Source organism: Etheostoma spectabile, chromosome 4, assembly GCF_008692095.1.
Source record: "Etheostoma spectabile isolate EspeVRDwgs_2016 chromosome 4, UIUC_Espe_1.0, whole genome shotgun sequence".
NCBI lineage: Eukaryota > Metazoa > Chordata > Actinopteri > Perciformes > Percidae > Etheostoma > Etheostoma spectabile.
This window is the reverse complement of record NC_045736.1, coordinates 15559650-15585431: the sequence shown is the minus strand read 5'-3', so window position 1 is coordinate 15585431 and position 25782 is coordinate 15559650. Positions and strand designations below refer to the sequence as shown.

Genomic DNA, 25782 nt, shown 5'->3' with positions numbered 1-25782 from the left:
GTGTCTAATCAAGGAGAAAGGGAGCCGGCATTTGAAAGAGGGCTGTAATGAAAACACAACTGACCTGCTTTAATAAGAAAAACATGGTACCCGCACTTTGCCCACACTTTCTCAGAGACACAGAACACCTTCAATTCACCTGCGACGACACACAGCACCACCACCTGCAAACAGATCCGAATGTATCTCTGCTCTTTTGAAGTTTTATCTTTCTTAGTGAGGGATGGCGATTCGGTGCTTGCGTGGCAAAACTCCATCTGTTCATTTCAATATGAATGGGCATGTAAGTTTGGTGCTGCTGGAGCAGCAGAGATGTGAAATTGAGGATGGCATGCAGAGCGGCCCCGACACCCAGGGTTAATTCAAACCACCTTTGATGTCTGTCTGTGTGTGAAATGAACTGGTGGTCCAGAGTTCACATAAACACATGCCTGCGCACACATACACGGCGTGCACCCAATACATAGGTGTTTTCATCCCACTAAAAGACTCAAGAGTCCACTCATGTAGCCATATGAATCCAAACACACAGGAAATACCTCAGCTCATATCCCATACTGTATAGCACTAAAACACCAATAAAAGTTTAACGTTACTGTGTCAGTGAGTCTTAAATCCATTGCCCTCTTCAGGATTTAACTTCTGAGCATCTCCAAACATCCACTCATATGCCATCCACATCCACATGATAATGGAAGTTAAGCTGCCTGGAGGCAAAACAGACTACTGGCTTACACACACAATACCTATGTAAAGCAGATACTGCAGTTATACAGCAAAAATAGTCAGAATGAAATTTGAACATATCAGTTTGATTCTCAGTAGTCGGCAACTTTCATAAAAAAAAAAAAAAGAATTCTAAAACAATTTTCAAGATTGATTTCCGCATTCCCAAAGGTCCACAGCCTTGTCATTTATGTGTTCATATTGCATTAAGCTTGTGTCATTTACAAACACAGTACATGTTACAAGATGGTAATTATTGCAAGTGCTAATTTAAATAGCGCTGTTATTTAACTGCAACAATGGACCACCACATCTAAACTGGCAAAAGAAAAAAAGTAAACAAGAAGTCAGTCTGAGTGCCAGAATTATTACTAAAAACATTCTTCACTTGGATTTCAGTTTACTGGACAAGCTGTCAAGTTAGAAGTCTGGCCAATTATACAGAGCCAACCACAGTTCCCATGAATACAAACAATGGGCTTATGTTAGCATTAATCATTGATTTGTTTTTGTGGTAGCACACTTTTAAAACTATTTGAAAGTGAAGCTGTTATTAAAATAACACAGCAGCATTAACAACATGCTGGATTGGGGAAAAGCTGTTGTTTCAGTTTGATGAGTATCAAAAAGATGAACAGTTTTAGTTTGAAAAATGAAACTATAATATCGGTTGGGGGGAATGGAAATGCTTTTCATTATTTTTCAATTTGACTGTGAAACACACACACACACACACACACACACACACAGAAAAAATAGGTGTTCTTTGTGTCTCTAACCAGTCTAACGTGTGATGGTGTGAGTTTTAGCCATTTTATTACATTCTGCTTTGAGCTCCATTAATAATTTATACTAGCCTGCATTTATTAGACTCTTCCAGGTCTATAAGTTCTGACGGTCAAAAAACGGCAACAGCGTAACCTGTCCTTGTCTTTTTTTGTAAGACAGATGATGACTAAATGAGCAGTGTTGTGATTGTATCATTTCAATCAATATGGCAAATTTGGCAAATTAATTGCTGTACATTTATAGACTGGGTAAACCCAGCCTGATCTGCCAGCGATTTGATTTTGCCCTGCAATCTTTAAAGATTGAGCTTGGTCTGGTGATAGCCAGACTAGTACATTTATGCATTTGTTTGCAATGTAACTTCTCTAAATCATGTTATATATACAAGTAATTTGTTTTGTCATATAGGTTTTGAGTGAAAACCTAGAAGATTACTGGATTAGTATACGTTCATGGGCTATGTTTTTTCTGATAAAGAACATACTAATTTGTACCACTCGCAATTTTTGGGGAGGTAGTTGGGGTATACAAACCACAGGACTTTGGACTGTGGTTAGGTTTAAAAATCAAGAGCACTCTGATTAGCGGCCATATTATGCTCATTTTCAGGTTCATAACTGTATTTTTTTTTACAGCACATTGCTGTGTATCCTATTTTCACCCTGTGTGTTTAGGTCTCTGTTTTAGCTACAGAGTGAGACATCTCACTTCAATACTATCTTTGTTGGGAGTCGCACATGCGCAGTAGCTAAGTAAGATCCCATAGGCTAGATAACGCTTTCTCCAATTTTGGTCAGTACAAGGCAGGATTAGCTGGGAGACTTCTTCTAAACAAGGGCGCAATTGTAAGTAAGTAGGGCGCATGTAAGTAGTTCTTATGTAGATTATGGTGAACTAGGGTGTGTAGCAGATTTTTTGAGAACAAGCTGGCATTCTAGGGCTAGGATGTGCTACTGTTGCAGGTGGGCGCCACCTTGTCGCGGCTAGTTACGTAGAAAGGCGTGTAGATTTGAGCAGCTCACCCGGAGACTGAAGGCAGAGGACATTCAGAAACCTGTATCTCACTCAAAACAGCATGGATAGCTTTTTTTTCAAATAACACCCCAAATCCCCCAAAAAGTGATTTCTTTACACAGGCACTTTAAATTTGATAGTGATAAAAGTGAACACATCCTGTCTGCGCTTCAGCTCACTTTTGACTTTTTCAAAGATTAACCAAGACTAGCCAACCTTAACCAAGTAGATAAGTGCTTAAACATTGCCATGAAAACATTAATTATGCTTTAGTTTAGCGATTTCGGATATGTTTAGTGCAAACATTTTGCAGCAGGGCTGATACTTTAATTACTTAATTACTAATTTATAAAATCGTAATTCAGTTGGCAATAAATTTTATCTCAAAACGAATTTGCTGTTGAAAATGTGTGGTATACACATGTAATTTCTAGGAGAAAAGGTTTGTATACTGAATGGATGAACTGTATGTGTTTGCAAATATATGTTTGCATTAATGCACATGCATGAGTATATGTGTAACGCAGCAATTGTAGTGGTGGAGCACAAATCCCATCAAACAACAAAGTCCTGGGAAAAGGCCCAGAGGCAGGCAGAGATGAGAGTGAGTACAGTTCAATGCCAAAGAAGAGGGAGGATAGACTGTGGAGGAAGGGGAAGCTTTTCTTCCAGGTTTTAAGGAGAACAAGGCAGAAGACACTAGGATCTGCCGAATTAAAAGATGTAGTACTTCTTTTTCTTTAAGATTATTTTTGGGCATTTTAGGCCTTCATTTTGACAGGACAGTTGAAGACATGAAAGGGGAGAGAGACGGCAAACAACATGCAGCAAAGGGCCACAGTTCGGAGTCAAACCGGCAGCCGCTGCGTCGAGGAGTAAACCTCTACATATGGGGGCACGCTCTACCAACTGAGCTATCCAGGCGCCAGTAGGTAGCACTTCTGAAGAGCCCCCTTTTAGATGGCAGTAGAGTCCTTCCTGCCTACATGAGCAAAAATGGAAAAGCTTTTCTAGGACTTCCACAGTACCTTGGCGTTTAAGAACCACCCACTACTGAGGCAAGCCAATTAAAGTTATTCAGAACTGTGACCAATCAACCACAGATTAGTGCAGGTGGAGAAGGAAGAGAAGAAGAGAACAAAACCTCTGAGACTTGAGCACACCCAAACTCTCTCACGTGCACAACCAGCCGTAAAAGAAACAAATACATTTTGTTCACAATGGAAAATAAACGCAGAACCTACCACTTCACACACAGAGTAGCACTCCCTCTGCAGTGGAATAAATAAAGCACTTCACACCTGGAATTTTCTAGGGCATCACGCCACTCTACATTACCATTGCAACCCACTCAGGAAACTGTACCCGTTTTTCTCTGTTCTCTCTATCAAGCACAGATAGTGCCAAAGACACGTCATGCACTCTCTGAAACATCAAACAGAAGACGGCTGAAAATCGCACAAGCATGCGCACACACACTGCATATAATAGTATGGAGAGATGGAGACAAGGAGAAAAGATTTGCAGCGTATGCAAAATAAAGCATCTTCCTCTGACAGGGCTGGAGATTTAGCAGACCTCTAATCCTATTTTGACACATAATGCTATATTGTCTTCCTTTAAACAAGTGCAAGGCCTGCTTTTCTCCCCTCAAAAAGCCAATAGTAGTATGAATGCATCCGCTTTTTGTTTTCCTTGAATTCATCAAGCAACAATTAGTTACACCAGTAACGGCCCCAAATATACCACAGAGAATGTCAGAGATTCAGAGACTCTGACCATTTCTGTTTGTTCTGCGCTGACACTAAAGGGGCTGTTTCCCCCCAGTGGGCATTTACAGCTCCATCCTGGTTATTCACTGCACTGTGTAGCACTGTGTCTTCAAAGCCTTCTTTATTGATTTCAGTCGGCGGGCTTTACTCTGAGACTGAGCAGTTTAAACCTGAAGAAAGTCAAAAACAAACACCTTTGTTTTCAAGGCAGAGATGTCTAGGAACGGACAAATCTGCCGAGGGTCTCAAAATAAAAGACGACAGATTACCTAATTAATAGAATCATACCAACAGAAATAATTTGAGGATTGTTTTGAAATTCCTATCATTATAAGATTTGCTGTTACATTTCAGTTCAAAATATGTTACAATTGTGGAGGTTTTGCGATGGCTCAGCACCACAAAAACGTTTTCTAAATGTTGGGGGAAATATCAGCAGTTATTATTGTATAAAAAAAATAACACTATATTTAAACTGAAGGCAGGGCACTGACACTAGGTTTTCTTAACTGTTACAATTTCACTGCAAAGCTATTCAAGTAATTCCTTCTCATACCAACCTGGCAATATCTGCATGCACGGCTGCACTCTGCAGATATATGTATTTTCATTTATATAAACACCGCTAACCAGTGCCAGGCTATCATGCTGGGGAGCTGAGGAATCCTTGTAACCTGTCCCAGTGTCAGAAAACCAATAAAAAAAAGGCTGAAAAATAAATAGTGTGCATTTATGTGCCCTTCTGTTCTCCTGTCAGCCCAGAGGAGTCTGAGCCTGGGAGTAATGGTGCTGACCAGCTCTCACACTGCTCAACGTTCAGCTTGCTACTGGGTTTATGTACCTCTAATGTCCACGGTTATTTTGTGTGTTTTATTTTTATTTTTGTTTGGGGTAAATCCACAGTAAATGCTAGACCTGGCAAACAAATAGAGAAATGTGAGTTACACAAGGGTTCCAAACTAATTAAAAAGTGGGTCGCTAGCAGACCATGTCTAAGCTTTCATGGTCCTGATGTGTAACCCTGATGACCGCTCTTTCCCAGGACTGGCACATGGGATGTTTGAATAGGATGAAGCCAGGTTTAACCTTTGACAGTACACCCACGAGGACACGGAAAGGGATGGATAATATCTAGGATGCACAATTAATTTTTGATTATCATGCATCATACTTAAGCAATGCGTGAAAAGCCGCAGCCTGCTCATCATTTGATGGGGCCACAGGGTGGGGGCAAACAACACAGGGTCAAATTAATTGAAGATCTGTGGAATTTGTTTTCAAGTATATCAAGAAAATCTTTTTTTTGTAGTGCAAATAACAAAACTCTCTTTTTTTTCCTAAACCGATACCCATCCCTAATCATGTTTTGAAATCCCCGGGGATAATAATGACTAATTTTAATCAGTTATAACTAAAGTGTGTTTAGTTTCAATCTTGCTTCAGGGGTGGAATAGCAAGTGCTTCCAGTGCATGTCATCAACAACAAATTATACATATTCATGCAGACATATGCAGGCATTATTTTCAGATAAAGAACAAACAACAATCACTATATAAGAGGAAATTAAGATCTTAACTTAGTATTGGAGTTGAAAAAAGTCAGACCCTGGAAAATGCTTCATTGTACTAAAAACTTTAGTTTTTACACCAGCATGACAAGACAGGGTTTACTGCTGCCGTAGATGTGCTAAAATAGCAGTTATTATGTATTCATTAAAGGTGCGATGTTGGGTGAAGTTACTTCTTGTTAACGTTCAAAGTATTTTCAAACAAAACAAGACTAGCTTGCCCCTCCCTTCTCCTCATCCCGTCCCCTCCCTTCAGTGCTTCCGCGCACTAACCCCCCACCCTCACCCCCAAATCCTTCGGTTATTGGCTGGAACGCTGGAACGCTGGAACGCTGGCACACTGTTTGTGTATGCTTTGTGGTGCAGGTGGGCGCAGTTTATTTTTGTTGCCGTTTGTAGACCCTGGGCTGTCTACAGAGACCGTGTTTACAGTGGGTTCTGGGGACAGGCAGCTTGTGGATAGTGAGGAGAGGTTTGCTGTATGTGACAACAAATGTTGTAGCCTAAAACACGCGCGACATCGCTTAGAGGACCTTTAAGGTTAACATAAAGACCTCAATAAGAGTAAAGGGAGGTGTGTATTGATGCATGCTACACAATGACTGAGGGATACTTAGGATGAGCGGTCAGGAGAGAAAAGCGGAGCCGGAGAGTAAACTATCCATCGTGCAGAAATAGCCTGTGATGTTTCACACAGCCAGATAACAAGCTGCTGTTGTGTAGGTCCAGGCCAGAAGATGGAGAGGAAGGGAAGGGGAAGGGAAGGGAGGGAGGGAGGAGAGCTGAGAGAGGAGCTCTCTCTCTATCTCTCTCTCTCTCCTTTAAAGGTAACTTTTCATTTAGGGAGGAGGAGCCTTCAACTCTTCCTGTAAACTATCTACAGGCTGAACGAGCTATTAAATCCAGGAACAAATGGCACTGATCAGCCCTCACGTCATCGTCCAGTGATGGATCAGCAGACAGGAGGGGGGGGTGAAGCTTTAGCTTTAGTAAGTGGGGACGGGGGTTGTGGAGTGAGAGCAGGGGTGATGTCTAGTATAGCGCTGGGCATTTGAGACAGATTATTGGAAATGTCTGTAGTCAGCAATAGTGAGTAAATCCATCAGTGCACTTTCTAGGAGATACGGTATCTGTTTGTTGGGGTCGGCTGTCTTGGCTGTGAGCAACTTCCTTTTTTAGAAGGCGGGGGAGGTTTGCAGAAGGTTGAGTAGACTTTGGAACTGGTTTACAGCCTGAAATCATATCTCCACAGTCATAAAAACATACCTATACAGTATCATTTAGCCACTGGCTTCAGCAATTGTTTAAGAAAGAGAAGTTCAGAAGTGAGATTCACGACTGGCACACAAACAATCATCCCACAACAAACACACACCAACACACAACACCACAGCTCACAACACAACAACACACAACTTCACACGCACACACACACACACACACACACACACACACACACACACACAGTAAGCACTAGAGGCAAGAAAATCTGTGTTGAACTGAGATAAACCTGCTGCCAACATGAGGTCAGCGGGCCGACTGTAGTAGTGTTGACTACACAGCACAAAGAGACGCACAGAGTGAAGGGCAAACCTAAAGGAAAGAGATCAAAATAGTACTTGGTGAAGTGAAAGATTTTAGCTCATATGAAAACTAGATGAATCCCAGACCCATTAATTGGGTCTCTGTCTATCCCCGTTTCCACGTATGGATATATTGATCGAGATGTACGACGGCCTCAGGTTTACAGTGATCAAGAGCAGCAAATAGCCGGAGGAGAGGGCGTGGAGATCCATAGAGTGCAGACCTGCAGAGTGCCAGACTAAACCAAGGGGTTCAGGAGCAGTCATGTGAGCACCGGGTTAAATTATTCATGCTGATTAGACTCTTTTTATTGAAATGAATTTGAGAGAGTTCAACATATGTTGCATGGCATCACCATTTAAGAGGCTTGCTAAATTAAAGCTGTGACTCTGTGTGCATGTGTGTGCTTATTGCAAGTTTGCGAGTGTCATGGTGAAAAGTAACTAAGTACATTATACTCAAGTACTGTACAAAAGTTAATTGGATATTTCCATTTTCTGATATTTTATACTATTACTCCACTACATTTCAGGGAAATAGTGTACTTTAAAAAACATTAACCAGAGGTTCCAAATCTTTTGGGCTTCTGACTCCTAAAAAGCAACATCTAATTAGGACTCCCTGTCTTGTTTCAGATGTCAAAGAGTTTGTAGTAGTTCCACCAAAAACAGACTCCCCTTTAAATTAGCCTAATAGTCTGAGAGAATCTCATTTCAATAACTCCTCATGGCCCACAGACGTGAAATTATCCAAAATTTTACATAAGCGTAAAGACTCGAGAAAAGTCTAAAGACTGAATACATAATTTCTGCAGCAGAACTTTTTATATTCTTACCTACCCCATTACCTATCATATAACCGTTTAGCTCTTGTGACCCACTGGCGGGGGGCCTGACCCATAGGTTGGGAACCACTGGACTAAGCTACCTAACTGCATAGTAAGTAGTTAAAACTAGCTCCACTTTAGCTACAACAATAAAATGCTACTTACATAGTGTCAATTGACAATTATTTATCAGTTGCTGGGGCTATTCTGCTCCAGAATGAGTAGTTTTACTTTTGATACTTTAAGTACATTCAGCTGATAACACTTGTGTACTTTTACATAAGACATTCAAGATCTGTTACTTTACCTTCTGAATACTTGTTCCACCATAGGTATATATGAGCATCTCTATGTAGTTATCTTACAGATACAGTACAGTGAAAAAGTTTCCACCTGGTGTCTAAATATGTCCATAAAAATATTATCTGCCTGTATCTCTGATAAACCATCAAATCACAGTAATGACAGTATGTGGGTGTAGCCGCACTGCTCGTGTGCGCCTATTAAAACTGTTATGAATAAGCCCGAGGATATGGAAACAATGCCAGTGTCGACCGCCACCTCTCATCACCACATACTGTAACACATCAAACACAGCAGCACACAGGATAATGAGGAAGATAAGGACTATAAACAGCATCCGTCTGCACACATTTAAATTTACCAATTCTTGTCCCTCCCTTCTATCATTTCATCCATCTTAAGTAGTTGGACTATAAATATACTCTCAAAACCGCCTGAACATCCATCTCAATTGTCAAGCCATTCTTCATCCTTTCTCTCTCTAAACATCCCCCCCCCCCCCCCCCCGCTATAAAAGCCGCCCACTCTCCTTGTCTATCCACACACACCATTCTTCCATTCGAAACTTCCAACTGCCCTGATACATCACTCACCCTCTATCTTCCTTTCACTCCCCCGCTGAAGAATAACATCTTGACCAAACCTGGCCAGAATATATTAGAATTTGATTTTAACCATTTAAATAACTTGAGTTTTTATTTATTTTTGGCATGAAACACATACAAAACGTGGTACATCCCTGTGTAGTTTCTGAAGTTGACCAATTTTAAACACATTCTGCTATTTTTGTGCAGCCCTGTCTCTGCCTTTCTGTCTCTTTCACCCGCTACCTAGCTTGTCAGAAAAAATAAAATATCAACTGAGAATAACTGAACAGACCACATTATATTCAACTTACTTACTTGTCTCTTTCCATGTAAGACAAACTCAAAAATAATTTGCACACACTTTACATTTTTTTTGTCTGTGAGAATAAACTGCGCATGAAAAGGAAGGGGGCGCAGAGGGAGGCAATCTTGTTACCAGCCGGCATAGCCCTGGGAAGATTTCTATCAGACACACGTATAGAGAGAGGCATCCATTTAGAAAATGGCTTTCTAGGCATGCTGGGCCATTTAGCACACCCTGTGACGACTCCTGTTTGGGGCCATGATAAATGTTCTTTCACACCCACTCTGCGCACACTGTCAGGCCAGTATACACATGTACACACAACCATATGGGCACCCTACACAAGAAATAACTGGGATGGACGAATATTTTTAGTAAGGCTAAAACGATTCCTTAAGTTACTTAATTACTAAAAAATCATTGATGCAAATAATTTGCATGGAAGTTTTGTTTAATCCATATAACCACATAGATCGCACTGCGTTTCACATGTGAAGAAGATGTGGATATGATCTTGGACCACCCCGACTCCACGCCAGATTGGGTTAACAAGTTATACCCAGCGCCTACCCTGGGTCTTGAACTGGCTGAATTCAAGTTACTACAGCCGCTAACTGAAGTTCCGTCTTCAAAAAAAATGACGGCTACAGTCACTTGGAATATTGCAATATTGGGCACTGAATTAGATGAATTTACTGTTTTTCAGACCACAAATGAGACAAGAGTTTGTTAGCTAGCACACCCAGCGGCCCCACCGCCGCACTTAATAAAATAAAATGTAGCTTTTGTTTAAAAAGGAAATTAAATGGCACCCGAATAGCTATGGAGCTAGATTTGTTTCTTTATTACATGCGAGAAAATAAATGATGTAAATGATGAAAAAAAGTTTGAGAGAAAAAGTTATCACACTGATAGCAAAGAAGCACTATATTAGAGAAAAAAAAATTGAGTGAAAAAGGTTTCATACCAATAGCAAAAAATAATATTTGAGACTAAAATATAAATTTGAAATTTTTTATATTATTTGAGAAAAAAAATCTCTCTCATAACACTTCTTAAATTCTCAAATATATATTTTTTGCTATCAGTGTGAAAAAATTCTCAAAAACGTTTTCATGTCATGGGCAGGACCACGTTCCTATTGGTCAGTCGGGTGAGCACCATCTTGTCTTGGGCAAGACAAGCTCTTTCTTTAACTGTCTATGGTCTTGGGTGTCGATCTGAATCAATACACCAATAGGCTCGTTCAAGATGAGCCAGGTCCGAGCAGAATCGATCACCGGCGATCACGGTGATCGCCGGTGATCGCCGGTTACATTTGTGTCCGACTTGATCCCGACTTGCTCTGACGTCATGCACACGTAGGCAACGATAATCTCGCGAGAGCAAGGCGGCCGCAATTCTGAGACGCAGACAGTGCAGTTGCTTTTCACCGACTGCAAGACTCAGACGGACCCAGAGCATGTTGGGAAAAAACATGATGAAGTTTTATATAAACTTTTTATTGATATTGAATGAGGGATTTTAATTGCTGTTTGTCTGATTTAAAGTGTTATTCTGTACAGAACACATGTTGTGTGGCTGATAGTAACATTTAGTCAGAGAGACTAACTCCGTTCAGATCACGGATCATCGTCTGTTAAAATCAGCAACAGATCGCATGTAGAGCATTTTGACAGCTACTCTTTCATAATTCAAACAACTAGAGACTATGGACAAGCTGATATGTGGGCCTGATAACATTTCATTAAATCGGAATCACACCACACTGTTTCTGTCAACTGTCCGACTTGAATGCGGATTGTTGTCCCCGCCTCCTGTTGCTGTCGCCTGCTCTCGTCCACTTTACAGGCGAGGCGCAGTTTATCTCGAACAAGCCTATTGTCACCGTCATAGATGCACTACCTTAGTTGAGCGCGGAAACTAGTGTTAGCTAACTAGCAGTCAGCCCACTAAATAAATACCTTTCAATCATTTTAACAATTTTATCAGTCAAACTGAAACACTGGCGGTGAGCTCCAGGTCCTGCGGCCACAGACGGACCGCCATCAGCTGGGATCGGCCAACGTGGAAACATTGCTAAAAAGCTTCGCTGCTGACCTTGAAATGATCCGATCTGAGCTCCAGCGGGACACGGATTCCCACACCCGGTAGCAGTGTTAACTCTACCCGGTAGAGTTTGCTTTGCTGATGCTGTACCCACATTTTGCATCCCTGCCAAGAATTGCACACGCTTGTGCTGCAACAATCATTTCTGCTGAATAATGCATCTCTTAACCCTCATTGCAGCCAAGAATTGCATCCAGGTAGGAAGAAAAATGATAATAAAACACTGATATCTAGAAACGTTCTTAAATTATAATCATCATTGATGAAAATGACAAAGAAGTGTATATAGCCGAGCTTTTAAACAGTAGCTTCTTTGCCTTATAAAATCATTATTTTCCCTTGTGGATATAATTCTCGGCAGGGATGGAGAACTTGGCACGCGTTATAGCCACTGATGGCAGTCCGTCTGCGGCTACAGGCCACCTGGCGGTGTTTCAGTTTGACTGTTAAAAAGTGTTTTGATGACTAAAAGGTATTTATTTATAAGCGGGCTGGTTGGTTAGTTTGCTTACGCTAGCTTGATATTCCACCAACAATGGCGGAGAGCTCCAGGGGGGTTGGGCCTCTGATACCGGGTGTGAGGCGCTCCGTGTCCCGCTGGAGCTATATTTGAGAGTTTAAAAAAGTATTCTGAGAGAGATTTGTTTTCTCAGAAATAATTTCAGAAAGAGAAATAATCTTATACATTTTTTTTCTATCAGATCATTTATTTTCTGGCATGTATTAAAGAAACAAATCTAGCTCCATAGATAGCTCAGCTGGTAGAGCAGTCGCCCATATATAGAGGTTTACTTCTTGATGCAGCAGGTTCAACTTCAACCTGCTGCCCTTTGCTGCATGTCATTCCCCCTCTCTCTCTTTACATATCTTTGACTGTCCTGTCAAATAAAGGCCTAAAAATGCACACAAAAAAATAGTTTAGTTATATAGTTAACTAGTTGTTCATTTTAAGTGACCCAACTTATTTTTAGCAAAAGTATTTCTTATCTGATTACTCGATTGATTAATCAATGGAATAATCGCAAGTTGCACCCCTAAATGTGAACATCACTAACAAAGTCTGCATGTATTATGAGTTGTGTCATATATCCAGTAAAGATTTTGGGACTTTCTGGTGAAACAATGCCTCTCCAAGTTTAGTGATTCAGTGAGAAACCCTTAAAAATGATTTGTCACCCAGCTTAAATCAAGATTGTTTTTTTACAGTTGGTGAAACTGAGATTTTGAAGATACCAATTTTTTTTTATCCGACAGCAACAAAATGCAGTTTCACCTTGAAACGATGTGTAACATTATTTTAGGGTCTACTGTCATTTAAAAAATCCAGAGACCGTGGAATACTGGAAACCACTTTTCTGGTAAAACGGTGAAAAGGGAAAAATTTTGATGGGTAAAACATTCTCTGTTTCGTCTTTTTTAAATGGAGATCTAAAAATCATCCCTCTTTGCGTCGAGTGTTTGATATCCCTACGGGGCACTAACCTTTACACCAGCACAATCGTGTCAATCATTCCTCCTCTCTGGAATCCTCAATGCCCACCATACAAACAGCCATCGCCTAACCACTGTACTGTACATTAACCCCAAAGGAGTAGGGTGGGGAATCACATCACCAAAGAAAAATGAACATTATCTAGGGGCATTTCAAACCCGGGAAACACAGGAAATGGCACTAGCAAAAATAGAGAAACTGCTTCAAACCTCTGCCAACCCTTGCTCTCCACAAGATGAACGGTTTCATACAGCCCCGCGAAGAAAAGGGGAGACACAAAAAAACCAAAACCATTTGGTAAATGTGCCAAATGTTATAAATTTTTTTAAACCAGCTTCTTAAAACAAAGAAAGATGTCCCCATTCATGTTTTTTCCATGTATCTTACTAGGGAAAAATTTAAGGAAATTATAGATATATTTATCTCAGCGTAAAATGATCTCAGAGAATACAGTTTAATACTAAACCTGAATCTCATTAAAGGATCAACATTTTTTGCAGTGCTCATACTAAATCATTGTCTCAGACACACACACACACACACACACAGACAGACAGGAGTTTATAATGTACAACCTCGCCCAGTGAAATCTTACGGATTAATAATTCAGTAAAAGCGCAGCGTCACATGCAAGCGCAACTTCAACTTACCGATCTCATCTGCTGAGTTCCGGTGACGTGCTGCAGAACCTTCTCCAGCTCCTTCTCGATGCGTCCCGCCCAGTGAATCATTCTGGAAAATAAAATTAGACATTTTCAATCTGCATCACTCTGCGTTAACACCTAAATATGTCATCATCACTCATTTCTCTTGTCATTGGATGTGAGTTAGAGTGTTTGTAAGACTGTATCTCTCCCCATCTTTGTGTATCTCTCTTTCTGTTGTCAAACTGCCATACTCTCCCCCTTTTACGGATCCCTATCTGGACGCATTCCTGTCCCACCTCTGCTAATGTCTGGGTTAGGCATGAGCAGCTTCCCCCCCCTTCACATCTTGCATATATCTGGAAGGCCCTTGCAGGACTGGCAGTGAACACGTCTGTCTTGGCTCAACTGGGATCAGTGGCTCTGCAATAAAACTGCTCAGGTCTGACAGAAATGCATCCTAAGCAGGAGCTGATCCCCGTTAAACAGAGCCAAGTTTGGAATTAAGAGATCAAACGGCTTGAGCTCATCATTGTATATCTCCCAGCAAGCAACAAATGACTTAATGGATCAAGATTTTCACTAGATCATTTTAAAGTAGCACCAAGGTCTAACCTGCCAACTGGATACAAGCTGATCAATCCACATGCATGGTCAACAAGAAATTCTCACTTTTAATAAAAAGTCATTTGAAAGCTCATCTTTCAGCAATCAGATGACTAAATTCTGTCATGTGTCTGCGAGCCAACTACTGATTCAATGCTAACCTTTTCCTTTTAGCAGCCTGCAGATAGCTAATCACTAGCATCAACAACACAACATAGTTATTTGTCTTTCAATATGATGACCGAAACAAATGTCATCTTTAAATGTCAGATTTGCTGAGAAGATAAGAGGGTAGAAAGATTTATTAAATTGCACAAATCTGCCAAGTAGCGACGGCGCCTCGCACTAATCACAAAGGCAGAGCAGGCCTCATCAGCAGAGCAAACACGCCAGGCGAGCATGCGCACTGCCTGTGTTTTGGTGATGAGATAAAGAGCAAGCAAGGGGCTTCCAAAAGGACAGTGCAGAGCGAGAATGCTGGGGAGAGGCCGCTGACTATGAAAAGGTCACCTCGATATGAAATGAAAACAAGCTTACAGTGAGAGCAGAGCCGAGCAGGACGTAGTGATACTAACAGAGAGGGACAATACCTCTGCCCCAAGCCAGGCAGACTTCTTACGCAACTTCATTAGTCTACACACACACACATATATAAACACATACATACATACATACATACATACATACATACATACACACACACATATATACACACAATACACATATATATATACACACACATATATACCATATACTACATACATACACACATGCATCCATATATATAATATATATATATACATCATACATACATACACAACACACACACATATACAGACACACACACACACACATATACAAATTACATATGTGTCTAATTATATATATGTGTGTGTATGTATATATACACACATACTGTATATATAAATATGTACTGTATTGTGTGTGTGTAATATTACACATACACACACACACACAATTATATATATATACATACATGCATACATATATAATGTATACATCTATAAATATACAGTTTACACACACCACACACACCTATATACATATATGTATATATATTTATATATTTGTATGAAAATATGTCTTATATAAAAATACACATATATACCATGGGCTGGGTAATCTTGGTTTAGTCAGGCAGCACAATATTGACTCAATTAATTACCAGAAAATGTTATTTTAGATTTGATGTTGATTATACTAAATTGGGTATTACTGACTTCATGCAATATATTATCCAAACTAAGGATGGATAATGTTGTCTATCCTGTGGACTTGATGGATGAGCAGGTAAAAGGTAAACCCTGGTTAATTCATTCAGCCAGAACTAAGGCTGGGCAATAATTCAAGGAAATGATAGTCACGCAATTCTCATATGGATGGAACTCTTTCACAGATGTGTCAATTAGTGATAACAAGTTGACAGTTTTTTTAATTAACATATTACATGTATTTGTCTTAATGAGATGAATATGAGTTTCTTCATTTTGCCTTGTGAATGAATAATATCAAAAGATAGTGTTAAAGATAATAAAAAGTGAGTGTTAATATTAATTTTGCTCATGTTGCCCACCCCAGTCAAATACGATTAAGAAAATTAACTGAGTTTGGATGGACGACTTGTGTGCCAGCCACACACCGTCACTACATTCCTTCTGCAGCAATGGATCCAACTGCATTGCTGAAATATCTTGAAAGGCAAACGATAGACTATTGAGTCCAGCAACATCATCCCTTAAACTGATAAATGCGATATCAAAATACTCTGTTTTGTGTCACAATATACAGTAAGTATTACATACAAACATGTAATAGCTGTATAAGCACACCAGCACACAATGACCTTGTCACTCCTTCTTACTGGTGTTTCCATTTTCCAAATCTCCTTCACTACATTGAATACATCAAGTCAAATTAATAGCATACTTAAAAATGCAGACTGATATCAATGATCCAGTGACAGGCAGCAACAAGTTGACCATGGAGCCTTAACACAACAGAACTGCATCAGGTGAGATCACATAAAGCAAACCCAGCAACATGTAATGTCACTTTTGTACAATGTTGTATAATGACTTAAGATGTATAAGGGTTGAAGGAATCTGAGGTACTACAGAGGTCTAGTACACTTTTAAAACTAGTAGGATCCCCAAACTGAAGAGCACCAAAGAGACTTTCTACACAAACGAGTAGAACTCCATGCATGCTGTCCTTTGACTGACTTGTGATTTATGATGGACTTACTGTAAATCAAAAGGAGAAAAATAAGTCCTAGTCCCAAATTTGCAGAACTCTCCATTCAGTAACAACTTTAGAGATGTCAGGAGATACTTGTTTGGTAAACTATATGCACTACTGAGGCCTGATGTTTAATGAATGCTTGAAAAACTTGAAAGATGTTCAAAAAACAGAAAAGTTGTCAATGTGAAGTACATGAAAGAAGGCTGATGCTCTCTATTTCTTTGAAGTCTGATGTAGTAGAACAACTTTGCTTATTGGCACTATGTTCCTGATGTATTTCCTGTGTGTTAAGATGTATGTTAGGCAAACATTATGGGAAAATGTGATGAAACGTATTTTGATGCCAGCCACACAACGTCACCAGGTTCGTTTTGCTGCAATGGATCTTGTTATTCCAAGTGCAATGCTGAAATATCTTTGAGGGAAAAAGTGGACTATTTTCGCATGTGTCGAAATAACTAAATTGGGAGGAAATTGCTCTGAGTTTCATATAGACTCACTAAAGTTATGGTATTTTACTTTTTGGAAGAAGATTGTACTTGTAGATAGCAGTTATCGAGGTTAAACAGGTTTCCTTCACATAGTGGAATTTAGAAATGTGGAAATTATTTCCCTCATGCAAACACCTTCTTCCTCCAAACACACACACACACACACACAAAATACTATAAACATAATCCCGGCAGTACAAAAACTACATTAAAATCAAGATTTATTTGGTGTGGTGTAAAAATGTACACTTTCTTGGCACTGATATTAAAATGAGTGTGTTTGTTTGTGTGTGTGTGTGTGTGTGTGTGTGTGTGTGTGTGTGTGTGTGTGTTGGTGTGTGTGTGTGTGTGAAGCCTATACACCCAATGAACAGCCACAGCCAGACAGCCACAGCCGCTCCCCATACACTTCAATTAGGTAACCGTCAAATTCTTGCAAATAGCACAGTGATGTGGGTGACACAAAACCCAATTTTTAAAACCCATGGTGCCCGAATATAAAATAAGGTACCAGACCTGGACGATTTATTGTATCTAATGAGATTAACATTGTCTTATAACAATGGTAACTGTATCAGTATAGTTACAACAAACCAACAAACCTCTGAAAACCACGAGGTGTATTTGGAGGGAAATGTGGACGAGATATTGCTGCAAGATTACAAACAAAGCATTTAATAATATACTACAGGTGTAGATTATAACATAGATATTCAAATTCAATAAATATACTTCTTACAATCCATCCATCCTTTCACTGATGGTGCTCAAGTGATCAAATCAATGATGCAGCTAATTGTCCTTTAAAGTCATTCAACAGTAGCCTAATATAAGGTAAGTGATTCTCCTTTGAAAGTCACCTTGGCAATCAGGAATAACAAAGCGATCCCCCAGCAGATGCATTAGGGAGAAACCAGTTTGATTCTACATTTATGTGAACCTGACTGACTAATCATCACTACATGGTCCACACCATGTCCAGATCAGATTGTCACGTCATCACGTATAGACTTGAGTGAGGAAGTGGTGCACTCTGGCTTTACCGGGTTTAATAAACTAGGCCTACTGGACAGCAAGATCTGAAACGAAGCAGCGTACACTTAAAATATTTAATAAAAAATAAAAAAAAGGTAAATTATTGTTTGACTAGTTTGACGATGCAAAAAGTGGTTAACTGCTGCGTGTTCCGAGGTCATGCTTTTATCCATCTGCCTCAAGATGTCATTCAATGTTTAATTCTTATATTGTTCGCACTTGAGAAGAAATTTCAAAACTCTTTCTCAACAGGTGTATGCTGAAATTGTCCAATTATATAGTACGCGACACGCACACACACACGCGCGCACGCACACACACACACACAAACACACGTGTGCTCTGCTACTTTCTGCGTCTGCGGGTCAGCTGGATAAAGCAACACAGTGATGCGTCTACATTGAAACTATACTTCTACAAGAAAATCGTCTAGTTTCTTATCACTGCAAAAATGACCAGATATCAATCTGGAAGCCATTGCTACATAATCGTCCCCGAAAAAAGTCCAAGCAAGTAGTTTTGCAGTTGAGCTGAGATGCGGGGACTTCACCTTAAGGTTTGAAGACCTGGCGCTCCTGCTTATATGCGACATTAAATATTTCCAATCTCTGAATCAAAAGTATCCTGTTAGAAACACCACTGTCTCCTGCTGTGGGACACAGATGGTTATTTGCACGGTACGTGTTCAGTAGCCTATCCAGTGGATGACTTTTTTGATAGCCTCGTTGTAGCTCATATCCACCATGCGTAAACTGGGTTATTCTCCCCCATGCAGCGACAGCAAAACACATCAAATATTATCATTTCATTTGTGTCCCTATATATAGGCTAGGTCTATATTATTGCTCGCTTGGCTTATTTGCCAATAACGAGAGCGTGATTCATAACGCGGCATCAGAGACGGAAACTGCGTCTTCTGTGGTTGAACATCAGGGACATCAGCTCCTCTCGCACCAAGGTAAGCGACGCTGCAAGTGCAGGCTTGGTGGGGCCACCTGTCCTAGTTCCGCGCTCTGGAGCCCGGTTTATCCCCCAAACGGTGCAGGGTACTTACGTGTATTGCTGTGGGAAGAGGTGAGTCCCGTCTGTCGGCGTGGAGACGCATATGATAAGTACAGTTTGGATTGTGAAGAGGCAGAAAATACCGTACGACTGCGCGCAGATCGCCATTTTCCATTAAATATTCAAGAAACTGGGATAAATAAGAGAAGGACCGGAAGGACTGTCTCTCACAGCTGAGCTAAGAATAACCGAGCTCCAGAGAAAGTGTGTGTTGGTAGGTGATGGTTGGAGGACGCTTCTGGACACTTCAGCCGGCAGTGAAATCTTAATAAGAGACGCACAGACGATTGGCAGCTGAAGACACGGGAGATCAGGAAGATGCTCTGCCGCCGCTGCTGCTGATGTGCTTGCGCACTGGCTGTCCTCCCTGCCTATCCGCCGCCGCACATTTGCTCCTTTTCTCTCCCACTATCTCCAATGTAACAAACATACAGAGTAAAGCGGGCCACGACCGGAATAATGTGTCACTATCCGGCTTTTCAAAATAAAGCCATTAATCGTTTTAGGGCAATGTATATTAAAGTTGTTGGAGAATGAAGGCAGAAATTTAAAAGAAACCGTAATATATTTGTTGTATTCTCAGTAAAATGATTTAATGAGCTCACAGTGCTATACTACGTAACAATAGCATTAAAGTGACGAGAGGTAAGGAATTTCTTTTACAAACATAACACCAGGGTCACTTGGAAAATTCCTGCCATTGTAAAATATGTCAATTTAGGGCACAGATTTGGCATAAAACCCAAGCATTGGTTCAAGGACTTTTTAACGTTACGTTTTATTTTGAAGGTCCAATTACTCAACTTCCTGTATTTGTTCATCCTACCTGTGGCACTTGACTCAGCTGTAGGCACAAGCGGTCCTTCCTCACTTCAAACAGTCTATTCCTGTGCGACAGTCAGACGGGAGCGCGCATCAGGCCACCTCCTCTTCCTCCGTATGTTCATCCTCCGTGCACTGTGTTCTCCTCAATTTGGGATTATGAGCAAGAATCAAGGCTTTTCTTTCATAATTAGAGGCATGACAGTAGAGGGGAGGATTGTATTAACTCTGAATGTAAACCTTCAGCAATCACCTTGGGGCTCCTCTTACTTATGGTGCATCTGTTCCATTGGATGAACATTTAAATGAATGTAAGGAGAATTTTGGAACACTTTGCTATTATTTCATGCTGTCACCATTATTTAGAGGGGAGGTTGGGCTCCTTGTTGCTCGTAACTGGGAGCCTCTGAACCTGAAACCTCTGGGTAAACTTAATTCTGAAGTGAATATTTCACTCTATCAGCTGTGTGTGTGTGTGTGTGGTGTGTGTGTGTGTGTGTGTGTGTGTGTGTGTGTGTGTCCTTGGCCCAATCCCAAAGTCCGCACTTTGGTGCAATTTCCCACAAAATTTGTAAAGGCTTAAGGTTGTCCCAATGTCAAATTTCAAAGGGCGTGAGGGTTTGAATGGACACTTACCGAGCCCTTTCCGGGAGTCTGCATCGATGCAAGTCTGCAAGGAATTACCCACAGTTCAAAGCGTTGTGTATTTACAGTGGAGATCATAGGGAAACCCGGAAATTACAAAAGGTAAACAACAGCACGACACACGACCACACCACGGAACGGACCTGTTGTCCAGCTTGTAAAACAAGAAATTGAAAAAATTTGGAATCAGCCAGCCGTCTCCTGTGCCTCAGCCGTGTGGAAAGCAACACACTTAAAATGCAAATACCCAAACCGGCAAGTGTCAGCAACATATTTGTTATTAAACGTCACCAAGGTAACATGTGATCTTCTGAAGTGCTGTCCTAATCCCATTTATACCTATCTGAGCCCATATGGCCACACACTCACTCACTCAGCACCTGAGATCAATCTGTGAGTCTTTAGTCCTTAGTCCTTAGGGCTCACTTTGGGATTGGGCCATTGTATGTCTACCTCGTGTACACCTCTACCTGTTTTATTACCTATTACTGCACTGCCGTTTTTTCTTTGATCCTCCTTTCTCAACTGTACCCAAACAAAACACATTGTCAGGTTCATAAATGCAATAGAGAACACACAATAAAGAAATACAGCTTTTTACATGATGTGTTCCAGGTGTGTTTCAGTCCCTACAGTCATTTACACAGAATAGGGATAAAGGTGCTCAATGCTTTAGTTTTTTTTTGTTTTTTTTACAGTTGTCTAATTCCAGGTTCATTACACTCCTCAGGGAGTATTATATCTCTCAGCTCGCTGCTGGACACAGTTAGAGACAGACAGTCTTGTGGCTGCGTTGTCCTTGGCTCAGCCAGTCAGCAGGGGATACGCAGGTGCTCTGCTACAGAAAGCCACACGGCAGTCGGCAGGGTTGCTGCACAGCATTTCTGTCTCTTCACTGACAGGGAAGATGGGGCTGTTTTGGTAGAAAGGACACACTACGGGGCACAGACCTCAGCAGGAGGAAAAATCCACCTGATGGCGGGGATGAAAAGCTACAACAGCGGTCCCCTGCTTATGTACATAGATGTCACGGATCATTCAGTCAGAACAAATATCTAGGCCTGTTCCTCAGGAAGAGGAAAAAAAGACTGCTTTTATTCCCCAGAGCTACTAATCTTTGAGACATATTGAGCTTCTTTCCTCCACCCCTCCAAACAAATCTGTGGCAGTGAAGCAGGAGACAGCTGTGTTTTGATTTATTGTTATTCCCTATGCGGAGAAAAATAACCTTAATTGATGGCTACTCTTGCACATTAATTTACTGTACCATACTTCCCATCATGACATTAATGATAACAACAAACAGATACTGGTAGAGTGATGCAGCCTGGCTGACTCACACTACATATTTCTGCTGACTCACAGTGAGACACCCCTTGTTATTTTTCTACTTCCTTCCATTCAAACATAAATTAGGCAAACCTATATCAATTTACCTGGCTCATGGGGCCTGGAGAAAGAAAAGTGAAGGCAAATTTAATTTTGAGTTAATGCACAATTATGTAGTTTTCTCTAACGGAAAGAGCATAGAGCGGGTTTATCTGTGTAAACAAAGCATCAGGGGGTAGAGATGTTTCTCTCGATGGATGGTATGCCTCTGGGTGTCTACAATTTCTAGGACCAAGAGATGATCGGCAACCAATTTATGGCAATAGACAAGTTTTTTTCTTTAACTCATCATTATGAAGTAAATATGTATTGCACATTGTAATAGCTGTAGAATAATAACACAATCGACGTTTAGATTGGTTGCCTAAGCCCTGCTTTCACAATGCAATTCTGTCTGTCAATACGATCTCCCAGGAAAATGAAAGTTTGTCTCTGTGGCAAAAAGAAAGAGGATAATGGTTAAGTTGTGCCTATTCTTATTAAGGTCAACAATATAATAACACAGAAGCTCTGAGTCTGAACCAAGACACTAAGTTATGTATTGCAACCCCCATTGTTCACAACAGCGCATTACGGCTTCACTACTTTTGTTCTTATCTTTCACAAGAAAAGCCCTAGACATATAGTCTTTATCATTTCTTACCAGTGAACATTTTGCTAAGGGGCAACTCAATATTTTAGAATTTTACGAAACAGAAACTATCATCAGGTCGCGGAAATAGCCGGTGGAACAACCAGTGTAGCTGTGGAAACTACCCGGCAAAAGAGGAAGAGCTCCATTGACCAAGGAGGAAAAGTAGACGAACAGGAGAGTGATAAGAACCATTCTTTCTACTATGCTAGATCAGTAAGACCTGTATACCCAACTGGATAGACCTAAAGCCAATCAGAACAATGAAACGACATAGGTCTGAGCGGCACATGCAAGTTGGGATGATGCTTGGTCCGTTTTGAATTAGGAAAGAAAATGGCCTGTTTACAACTTTTTCAAATAACAGTAAATTAACAGTACCCGACAATGTTTTTTAGGAAAACATTTGAAGCGAGAATTCAGTTGTCTTAGCAGCAGCAACACCAAGAATTTGTTGTCGGGCAAAAAATTCTTGTAAGATTTAACTCCGTCACACCCATACCTAGCAAATATGTATGTGTGTGTGTGTGTGTGTGTGTGTGTGTGTGTGTGTGTGTGTGTGTGTGTGTGTGTGTGTGTGTGTGTGTGTGTGTGTGTGTGGTGGTGTCTGTAGGAAAAAGACTGGCAGATAAAAGAGGTGATTGCCACCCTGGGGCCTTAGATCTCATTGAACATGCTTCAATGCTTATAGAGAATCTGCTCTTTATTAGAGCTGATCAATACGGCCAGCTAAGGGATCCGCTGAGTGAAAACACACAGATCAATGGGATCAAGTTCTGCTCATACTCCAAATGGGGAAAAAAGGCAGACAAGAGGTGGTTCTCAGCTGCTCAGGGTCTCTCTCATTGGCTGTGCAGTTTCTCCTTAAGATAATGACCTGCCAATCTGTTATTGATCAAGAGAGTTGAAAGAAAAGAGACAGGCCTTGCTGTATCGGACCGTCTGGGGACTGCTCCCCCAGACAGAGGCCAAGTAGGTTGGAGTAAAATTAATCACTTCTTGTTTCCCCTGTCTCCAGGCCTCGAAGAAGTCACTAGTAAATGTGCACCCCACACACCCAGACACACACACCACACACACACACACACACACAGACACACTGGCCACTTATCTTCCTTTTCCTCTACCTTATCCATCTTCTCTCCCTCCTTAACCACCTCCTCTGTCTCCTTCTGTGGCCCGTATGCTGATGTTTTGCTGCGCTGGACAGAAAGTGAGGCTTCACATTCTGTAAAACCTAGTCTAGTCAGCATGCTGAATGCTTAGATTTTATATTTCTGATTAGAGAAGGACTGCGCGTCGCATTCACCGCAGATGATGACAGAGCCAGCTGCCCTTGAGAGAGAGTCCCGACGCTTTCAGTAAACTTCAATGATCCTCTCAAGTGCTCTCTGTAAAAACAGGAGCATGATATACTGTCACTCATTTACCACACACTTTCTTTGAGGGCATTTCTTCTTCTTTTTTTTAACCACAGCAGAGAAGAGTCGGCATGCTCTTGTCCTCTACAGGGATATATTGAAGAGATCGGCAGAGTGATTCCAGCAATCAAGGTTATCTTCCCTTTGTGTCCTTTTCAGCTTACTCCCTTGCTCACCTCGCGGCTTATCATTCCATTTAGTTTCATCCACTCACCAAAACACAAAGATCCAATCTAAATAACACAGACCTCCATGTTTACATAAATATTTGTATATCCCACATCCCTCATTATTTGCTTTGCTCTGTAATATTACCGGCATGACCTCAAGGCTTTGTTATATCAACAACAAAAAATTATCTAATTCTGACCACAGTGCTTTGCATACCTCCCTTACTGTAAAATGCAAACGTACCCAGCGACGTTGGGCTGCAAGGCACTGTGGGACTTTCATGCTCAAAATGTCAGAGCGTTTCATCTTGATTGATGATGACTCACTCCCCTCGCTCTAAGTCTGCATGAAAGAACAACAGCACCAATTAATGACCCAACCTCCTCACATGCAACCATAAGAAAACCACCACTATATCAAATGTTACAGCACGGCACACAAACAGTGCTATTCTGATAAAAATACAGATGTTCATGATGAAATATATAAATTTAAGACTACATTTTATCACCCCCAGAGAATACCCCTCTATCTTACCCAGATAGTAAAGTGGCTGCATGTGAAAACAGAGCAAGACTCAGCACTCATTGACATGCTCTACTAGAGGCCTAATGGCCCCTGGGTAATGGCCTCTTTGGTCTTCAGGAAATCCTCCCTCATGCATACATCAAAGCTGGGATTGAGAAGGATAGAGAGTGGAAAATAGAGGGGAGGAAAGAGACATCAGTGCCACACAGGGAGAGGAGAAAGGAGGTGACGTTAACACACTGAAGGAAGCTCTTAAAGGAGGTCTTTTTCGTTTTTCACTATTTCATTTTTCAGTTTTATGGCAAGGTCAATCCAACATGTTTAAGATTGAAGGTTTGCATCAGCATGGTACACCAATGCCATACTTTCACTCGTCAAATGGGGCTGGGTATCAAATCTCAGTAGGTTTTTGGTGCTGACTGACTGTGTTCATAGCCTGGTTTGATTTGTAGACTTGTTTACTTTTTTTTGGTCAGATATTTACTGAAAAAAAAAAAAAGAAATCTGTGTACATTTTTAATGGTATCCTTTTTGTGTCGGCGGGATTCATAAAGTTTAGCCTTGAAAAACAGTAATGTGGAAATTTGATGACTTTGATAATCAATTTATCATTTGTCAAGCAAAACTGGCAAAATATTGTCATGTGATAGTATATATTATTACTATTATTCATATTATTGCATTTTGAACTGTGGGTTACACAAAAACAAGTATTTTAAATGTGTCATGTTTGGCTCTGAAAAACTGAAATGGGCACACATAGATTGATTTATTCATCAAGAAAATAATCCTTAGATGCTTTCCTATGATATGAAGTTAGATCTCCTCATCCTCAATCCACTTCTCTATTTCTCTGCCTGTCCCCATCTTTCTTCTCCTCTATATTTTCTCTTCTACTGCTGACACACAGCATCCCAGAGTTTTCAGCCAGCTGCTATAACAGGAGAGACCTGTAGTCCCCCCCCCCTGCCCCCCACCCCCCGCCTCTCCACACTGTCCAT

The 25782-nt window shown here is 40.8% G+C and overlaps 1 protein-coding gene across 3 annotated transcripts in view; it reads right to left on the bottom strand.

The window, feature by feature from the left end:
- Positions 1 to 19592, bottom strand: part of cacna2d2a (calcium channel, voltage-dependent, alpha 2/delta subunit 2a) — a 145859-nt gene extending 126267 nt beyond the window's left edge. For all 3 annotated transcript variants that reach the window (XM_032514824.1, XM_032514825.1, XM_032514826.1), the window contains exons 1-2: positions 19167 to 19592; positions 13725 to 13806 (exon numbers count right to left, since the gene is read on the bottom strand). In XM_032514824.1, the coding sequence (XP_032370715.1) occupies positions 13725 to 13806; positions 19167 to 19282 (198 nt within the window). In that variant the 5' untranslated portion in view covers positions 19283 to 19592. The remainder of the gene's footprint in view (positions 1 to 13724; positions 13807 to 19166) is intronic.
- Between the last annotated feature and the right edge of the window lie 6190 nt (positions 19593 to 25782).